Genomic DNA, 8,984 nt, shown 5'->3' on the forward strand with positions numbered 1-8,984 from the left:
CTTGTTGATTTAACACAGGTAAACTCTGGCTAAAAGCAGTCATGCATAGATTTCCAATGACCAATCACATTGGAGGGAAGATGTTTTCTGACCAATCACATCGAAGGGAAGATGTTTTCTGACCAACCACATCGAAGGGAAGATGTTTTCTGAGCTTGAACATTCCTCAGTCAATCCAACACAATCTCAATCAATTCCATATCAACTGGACTTTACATGAGGAAACAAACATAGCTACATTTGAGCAAATATTGTTTTTAACTTAAAACATCAGACTACACATGATGTACTGACTGAGTAATGTCGTTGTATTATGATGATTATAATAACATCAACTTGTAAGTTCGTGTATGTCTTAGGCTAGCTATATTGTGGATTATAACAGCAAACTCTGGTAAGTTCTGTATGCTCTGGGCTAGCTATATGTATTATAAACATCAATCTGAATTGTAGGTTCTGGTAGTCGTAAGTTCTGTATGGCTCTGGTTTGGTTCTGGCTAGCTATATGTGATTATAATATTCAACTTGGATAGTTTCTGGGTAGTGTTTGAAGGCTTCAGGCTAGCTATATTGTGATTATTAAATAACATCAATTGTAGGTTCTGTAGGCTCCTTAGCTATAGCTATATTGATTAACAACATAACTCATGGTAAGGTTCTGGTATGGTTTGTAAGGCTGCTAGCTAGCTATAGTGGAGTTATAATAACATAACTTGTGTTCTTGGTATGTATCTGGTAAAGGTCTGGAAGAGCTATATGTATTATAACAACATCAACTCTGAAGGTTCTGGTAAGGCTCTAGGCTAGCTATATGTATGTATAATAAATAACTTGGTAAAGTTCTGTATGGCATCTAGGCTTAGCTATATGTGATTATATAAATCAACTCTTGTAAGGTCTGTATGTTCTGGTATGGTCTAGGCTATGCTATATTAATTATAATATAACATAAACTCTGGGTAGAGATTCTGGCTGCTCTAGGTAGTATGTGTTCATTTGATACAAATATTACAAATCATCAAGTTTTAAAACTTCAATTTAAGGATCTTGATCGTCTGACTTATGAGTGCGGTTCGTCATAGTCCTGCAAAACGCTAGAGTGCAAAAAAATATTTTAAAAGCAGTTTTCTATCGATTGAATCTAAGGAAGATGATTAAAAGTGAATCTGCAAACTATCAGAGGACCAGTTTTACATGCATGAAATAATGATTACTAGAACGGGAAAAGACATGAGAACAGGGAAGATTGAAAGGGATTTCGTTCTACTATTATACTTTCTATGGTTACATTGCCTTGATTGCAGGTACGAGAAAGTGAACGTCATGCTGATCGATTGCATTCAGAATCGCTACAAAAATATTACACTTCATAATATAATATATATTTGGAAAAAGTTTATACATAGGAAAAAGTAAAACAGTTTATAGAAAGTGTATATACAGAACATAGAAAAGTTAAAATAGAAATTAAACAGTTAAACATGAAATAATGTACAATAAAAGTACAAAAGTAGGTTGCAAAATCAGCAACTTTCCCAAATTTCCGACATTTTCCAAAAATCCTGTTTAAAACAAGTGAAGTAATTATTTGTCCCGTTAAGCAAGTCTGTAATCCCTAAAGCCAGTCTGTAATCCCTTAGCCAAGTCTGTAATTCCTTAAAGCAGTTGAATCCTTAAACACAGTCTGTATTCCCTTAAAGACCAGTCTGTAATTCTCCTTAAAGAACACAGTCTGTAATCCCTTAAAGCCAGTCCTGTATTCTTAAAGACCTCTGTATCTTCTAGACGTTGATCCCCTTAAAGACACAGTCTGTAATCCTTAAAGCCCCAGTCTGTAATTCCTCTTAAAGCACGTCTGTAATTTCCTTAAAGACACAGTCTGTAATCCCTTAAAGCAAGTCTGTATCCTTAAGCAGTTCTGTAATTCCCTTAAAACCAGTCTGTATTCCTTAAAACAGTCTGTAATCCCCTTAAAGCGTCTGTAATTCCTCTTAAGCCAGTCTGTAATCCCTTAAAGCCGTCTGCAATTCCTTAAAGACACAGTCTGTATTCCTTAAAGCCAGTTGTATCTTTAGAGCTACAGTCTGTAATCTTTAAAGCCAAGTTGTAATCCTTAAACCACAGTCTGTAATCCCTTAAAACACAGATCTGTAATCCCTTAAAGACACAGTCTGTATCCCTTAAGACACGTCTTAATCTAGCTACAGTCTGTAATTCTTTAAAGACACAGTCTGTAATTGTCTGTTTTAAAAAGATATGCAACAAATAAAGGCGTTCCAGCGCTTCCACTCCACTAAAGCTTCTAAAGCACGACAAAAATGTATATAATCATAACGCTGGGGATTGTTGGTTGGTATCTGGCTTCAGGACGTACGTTGTGGTTGGTCTCTGGCTTCAGGACCGTACGTGTGGTTTGGTCTCTGGCTTTCAGGACGTACGTGGTTGGTCTCTGGGCTTCAGACGTAGTAGGGGTTGGGTCTCCGGGTTTAAGACTGTTCGTGTGGTTGGATCTGGGCCTTCAGGACGTACGTGTGGTTGTGTACTCTGGGCTTCAGGACGTACGTGTGGTTGGTATCATGTAAGTACGTTACTCACAGGATCACACATTTGCTGTTGGCTTTATAGTTCTCTACTTTGCAGCACTATAATCAGAGGCAAATAAATACCAGAGTTTGACAGTGTGTTTGTCTTCATATCACATTCCTCCAAACAGAATCCTTGGGGGACAGACATTTCACAGTTTGTTGTTGTAAAGCCACAATGGAGAAAAATGACAGAATGTATTTTCTTGCACGTACAGTAAAGCATTTGCAGCACAAACAGGCACGTGTGATGTCTGTGACACATTGTGTGGTTGGTTAAAAAAACTCAACAGTCTATATAATAATGTCCAACATTCACACAGAATAGAAACGTACAGTAAAGCAAGACYTGGATGTTGTCTATCCAGAAATACCAAACTAAATGAACCGTTTTATATGATTTAAATACAGAGAATTAAACCTCTATCAGATATGTTTTCGTTTGACAAATTAACCAAAAATACTTGAACAAATCTCCATGCTTTAAGGGCAATATTAATTAAAGTCATTTTGCAAAAACAACACGATTATTGTCCATTGTTACTTTTGATAGCCACATACGTTACCAGAATCACTTTAGCAACAAGAATAATGACTATTAGTGTCATAGAGCAGTAGGACACACAGCCAGTGACTAGCCTATCAAACACAGCCAGTGACTAGCCTATCCAACACAGCCAGTGACTAGCCTATCAAACACAGCCAGTGACTTGCCTATCAAACACAGCCAGTGACTAGCCTATCAAACAGGGCCAGTGACTAGCCTATCCAAGTCCACAAGGAGACAAACACAGCCAGTGACTAGCCTATCCAACACAGCCAGTGACTAGCCTATCAAACAGGGCCAGTGACTAGCCTATCCAAGTCCACAAGGAGACAAACACAGCCATGTTGTGATCTGCACCAGACCGGACCAGACCGGAGTGTGGTAGGTCATAGCAGACTGCTAGTCTAGCTGCAACATAGAAATAGAGTGACATAGAAAGGGACAGACAGCAATACCCCTCAGACCACAGCACTTTGACTGGTACACTCAATACGGCTACCAGTCATAACCACCTTGGACCAGTGAACTGATCTGCAGCCCTTGTTCTGCATACATTACACGGGTAGGTATGGGGACAGGGACACAGGGACAGAGAAGGATGGGGACAGAGAGAGATAGAGGATGGGGACAGAAGATGGGGACAGAAGATGGGGACAGGGATAGAGGATGGGGACAGAGGACAGGGGACAGGGATATCAGATGGGGACAGAGGACGGGGATAGAGGACAGGGACAGAGGATGGGGACAGAGGATAGAGGTGGGGAAGGGATGGAGTGGGACGAGGAGGGGCGAGGACGGGGAACAGAGGATGGGGACAGTGACAGAGGATGGGGAGGGACAGAGGACGGGACAGAGGATGGGATAGGGGGGGACAGAGGACGGGGACATAGGATGGGATAGGGGACAGAGGATGGGATGGGGAAGGATGGGAGACAGAGGATGGGGATAGGGGACAGAGGTGGATAGGGGACAGAGATGGGATATGGGGACAGAGGATGGGATAGGGGACAGAGGATGGGGAAGGGGACAGAGATGAGGGGACAGAGGATGGGATAGGGACAGATGGATGGGGATAGGGGACAGAGGATGGATAGGGCAGAGGATGGGATAGGGACAGAGGATGGGATAGGGGACAGAGATGGGATGGGGCAGGGAATGGGAGGGGACAGAGGATGGGATGAGCGAGGATGGGGATAGGGGACAGAGGGGATAGGGGAAGAGGATGGGACAGAGGAGGAATAGGACGAGATGGGGATGGGGACAGAGGATGGGATAGGGGACAGAGGATGGGATAGGGGACGAGGATGGGTGGGGACAGAGGATGGGGAAGGGATGGGATGGGGACAGAGGATGGGAATAGGGGAAGAGGATGGGGACGAGATGGGATAGGGGCAGAGGATGGGATAGGGGACAGAGAAGGATGGTAGAAGGGTCTGGTAACCGAAGAGGGCTTCTTGGTGTGCAGAAGGGAGAATGGGAGTGCTTATGTTGTGTGAGTGTTGTGTTGGTTTGTTGTGTGTGGGTGATGTTGGTGTTGTTTGGTTGTTTGTGTGGTTGGTGTTGTGTGTGGTTGGTGTGTGTGTGTGTGTGTGTGTGTGTGTGTGGTGTGTGTGTGTGTGTGTGTGTTGGTGTGTGTGTGTGTTTGTTGTGGGTGTGTGGTGTGTTTTTGTGGTGTGTGTGGTTTGTGTGTGTGTGTGTGTTGTTGGTGGGTGTGTGTGTGGTGTGTGTGTGTGTGTGTTTGGTGTTTATATTCAGTGTACTGTATATATGAGTGTATATGCTGTAGTATGCAGACGAGGTACTGTATGCAGTACGGGGGACGTAACATACTACGACGCTAAGGCCAGAGATAACTTACCACAGAGACAGACAGACGTAACATAACTAACGCTAAGGCCAGAGATAATTCAACAGAGACAGACAGACCGTAACATGACTAACGCTAAGGCAGAGATAATTACACAGAGACAGACAGACCGTAACATGAACTAACGCTAAGGCCAGAGATAATTACCACAGGACAGACAGACCGTAACCTAACTAACGCTAAGGCCACTCGTTTGTGTATTCTCCGCGTTCTGCCTCCCTTCTGCAGGTGCTCCAGCTCCGTTTCATACATCATCTCTGCATCAGGTACTTCTCCCTCCGCATGCGGTCACACAACTCTTGGGCATGTCTGGGATCAGGTACGCGATGAACGACTTGATGCCAAACACCAGGTGCTGAGGAGAGAAACGGAGAGATGAAAAAATAAAACTTTGTCCATTGACATTTTTCAGATCACAGAAAATCAACACACTCCCTGAAGAGTTTTACAGGGTAGGTGCCATGGCATCTAGGAGGACCAGAGGACTGGTGAACCTCTACATCTCGGCAGTATGGGAAATACGCGCAGGTCATTACGTCATGCTGCCTAACCTCTGACACACCTAATCGGTGTCTGAGACAGGTTGAGGTGAGAGGATAGGACAGACAGAGACCTATATCTCTCTCTCTCTATAGATAGACATACAGAGAAAGACAAGACAGAGACAGCAGACAGACACACCAGAGATAATTACCACAGAGACAGACACACAGAGATAATTCCACAGAGACCTATCTCTCTCTCTCTCTCTCTCTCGACAGACAGACAGACAGACACACCAGAGATCATTACCACAGAGACACACACGAGATAATTACCACAGAGACCTATCTCTCTCTCTCTCTCTCTCTCGACACGACAGACAGACAGACCAGAGATAATTACCCCAGAGACAGACATGCAGGGGACAGACATGTAGTGGGACAGACAGACAGACAGACATGCAGGGGGACCACAGAGATAATTACCACAGAGACCTATCTCTTCTCTCTCTCTCTCGACAGACAGACAGACAGACAGACCAGAGATAATTACCAAGAGAGGATCTCAAGACAAAGAGAAGACGCTGGCCCTCTAACCCTTTGATGTTTGCACATCTGAAGGGTCCTTGATAAGTATAATCAGTGTGGATAGGAGAGAGTGAGAAAGGGATTTCTGTCGTACCTCGAAGACGATGATGAAGGCTAGTCTTGCAGCCAGGACGTGCCAGAACTGCAGAGTGAAGTCGTATGGTACCGGGCTCCAGGGAGAMGCTCTGTAGTCTCGGTACCTGCAGTATCTACTCCGCTCCTCGCTCCCGTTCCAGCGCTCGCCCATGTCGAACACGGACAGACTGCTGTTCATGTAGCCTCGCAGACATCTGACAGGAAGAGAGAGACGCGGGGCTCAGTCAGAACCGCGGACTACAAAACAGGAAGTAGTGTCTAAATCACATTTACGGAAAGGAACATTGATGTCCTGTCAAATAAGCCGACAGTAAAGTAAGCTAATATTGAGACACATTGTCCTATAGAATAGCACATTTACATGTTACAGTAAAGTAAAGTAATATTGAGACACATTGTCCTATAGAATGGCACATTTACATGTTACAGTAAAGTAAAGTAATATTGAGACACATTGCCCTATAGAATGGCACATTTACATGTTACAGTGAAGTCATATTCAAATCAAAGTTAAGTTTATTTTATATAGCCCTTCGTACATCAGCTAATATCTCGAAGTGCTGTACAGAAACCCAGCCTAAAACCCCAAACAGCAAGCAATGCAGGTGTAGAAGCACGGTGGCTCGGGAAAAACTCCCTAGAAAGGCCAAAACCTAGGAAGAAACCTAGAGAGGAACCAGGCTATGAGGGGTGGCCAGTCCTCTTCTGGCTGTGCCGGGTGGAGATTATACTGAGACACATTGCCCTATAGAATGGCACATTTACATGTTACAGTGAAGTAAAAGGCCGATTGTAACACAAGTCACCCCTGTAGACTAGGACGTCCTGCTTTATATGAAGAGACAAGAACAGACAGGAGACATCGACGACCAAAGCGGGAGTAGAGGTTGGACCTACTCGTCCTGCCGGTATCCCTTGTCCACACACGGTCCGTATTTGAAAGCGTAGACGAAGCGTGGGATGTAGTCGGTGGTGATGGCGATGACGAAGGCGTTGGTGATGACAGCCAGCACGCCGATCCCCTCCAGGATACCATGCCAGATACCTGTCAGACAGGGACAACGGGGACAACAGTCTGTCAGACAGGGACAACGGGGACAACAGGGACAACAGCTGTCAGACAGGGACAGACAGGGAACAACAGCCTGTCAGCAGGGACAGACCGAGAACACAGCTGTCAGACAGGGACAGACGGGACAACACGCCTGTCAGACAGGGACAACAGGGAAACAGCCTGTCAGACAGGGACAACAGGGAACAGCCTGTCAGAACAGGGACAACAGGGACAACAGCCTGTCAGCCAGGGACAACAGGACAACAGCCTGTCAGACAGGGACAACAGGGACAACAGCCTGTCAGACAGGGACAACAGGGACAACAGCCTGTCAGACAGGGACAGACAGGGACACAGCCTGTCAGACAGGAACAGAGACAAGGGACAACAGCAACAGCCCTGTCAGACAGGGACAACAGGGACAACAGCCTGTCAGACAGGGACAACGGGAAGCATCCTGTCAGACAGGGACAACGGGGACAACAGCCTGTCAGACAGGGACAGACAGGGACAAGCCTGCAGACAGGGACAACAGGGACAACAGGGACAACAGGGACAACGGGGACAACAGCCTGTCAGACAGGGACAACAGGACACAGCCTGTCAGACAGGGACAACAGGGACAACAGCCTGTCAGACAGGGACAGACAGGGACACCAGCCTGTCAGACAGGGACAACGGGACACCAGCCTGTCAGACAGGGACAGACAGGGACAACAGCCTGTCAGACAGGGACAGACAGGACAACAGCCTGTCAGACAGGGAAACAAGGACACGCCTGTCAGACAGGGACAACAGGACAACAGGGACAACAGGGACAACAGCCTGTCAGACAGGGACAACAGGGACAACAGCCTGTCAGACAGGGACAACAGGGACAGCACCTGTCAGACAGGGACAGGGACAACAGGGACAACAGCCTGTCAGACAGGGAACAACAGCCTGTCAGACGGGACAACAGGACCGCTCTGTCAGACAGGGACAACGGGACAACAGGGACAACAGCCTGTCAGACAGGGACAACAGCGTCAGACAGGGACAGGGGGACAACAGGGACAACAGCCTGTCAGACAGGGACAACGGGACAACAGCCTGTCAGACAGGGACAACGGGGACAACAGCCTGTCAGACAGGACAAGGGACAACAGGGACAACAGCCTGTCAGACAGGGAACAACAGCGCCTGTCAGACAGGGACAACGGGGACAACAGGGACAACAGCCTGTCAGACAGGGACAACAGGGACAACAGGGACAACAACACAGCTGGTCAGCAGAGAAACAACTCAGAAAAAGGGCTCAAGAGCAAATGGTAGGAAATGGCATTTCGACTTGGGATTTATGACTACGCTCCTAACTATGCTAATGTATATGTGGGTTACACGGAGAAACAGTCTATTTTCAATCCTCTCAAAAAGGTTTTCTTGCCTAACATCATTATTTGGAAACGGTATTGATGATATTTTGGTTCTGTGGAGGAGTGAATCAGAACAGCTCCAGGCCTTCCATGCTTTTCTTAATCCTGTTCTGAACATCTGAGATTACTATGCAATCTGATACACGTCAAATCAGTTTCTCTGATCTTCTGATCTTGTGTGAAGATAATGTTTTATACACGGATCTTTACAGGAAACCTACTGATCGTACAGTTTGTTGAGGGCTGATAGTCGTCACCCACTTCCCTTGAAAAACAGTTTGCCCTACAGCCAATTCTGTCGAATCAAAAGAATTTGCAAAAGAACAATCAATTTCGACAGAAATACGGCTGAG

General features: G+C 45.8%; 1 protein-coding gene across 1 annotated transcript in view; it reads right to left on the reverse strand.

Annotated features, from left to right (window-relative positions):
- Positions 1 to 4,978: 4,978 nt before the first annotated feature.
- The window catches only part of LOC112073299 (anoctamin-3-like), a 71,446-nt gene continuing 67,440 nt past the window's right edge, over positions 4,979 to 8,984 (reverse strand). Inside the window, 6 exon segments of the mRNA XM_070440096.1 lie at positions 4,979 to 5,217; positions 5,219 to 5,256; positions 5,259 to 5,294; positions 5,297 to 5,351; positions 6,161 to 6,356; positions 7,060 to 7,207. Coding sequence (XP_070296197.1) covers positions 5,176 to 5,217; positions 5,219 to 5,256; positions 5,259 to 5,294; positions 5,297 to 5,351; positions 6,161 to 6,356; positions 7,060 to 7,207 — 515 coding nt within the window. The 3' untranslated portion in view covers positions 4,979 to 5,175.

Source organism: Salvelinus sp. IW2-2015, unplaced genomic scaffold (genome assembly GCF_002910315.2).
Source record: "Salvelinus sp. IW2-2015 unplaced genomic scaffold, ASM291031v2 Un_scaffold2213, whole genome shotgun sequence".
In the NCBI taxonomy this organism is placed as follows: Eukaryota; Metazoa; Chordata; class Actinopteri; order Salmoniformes; family Salmonidae; genus Salvelinus; species Salvelinus sp. IW2-2015.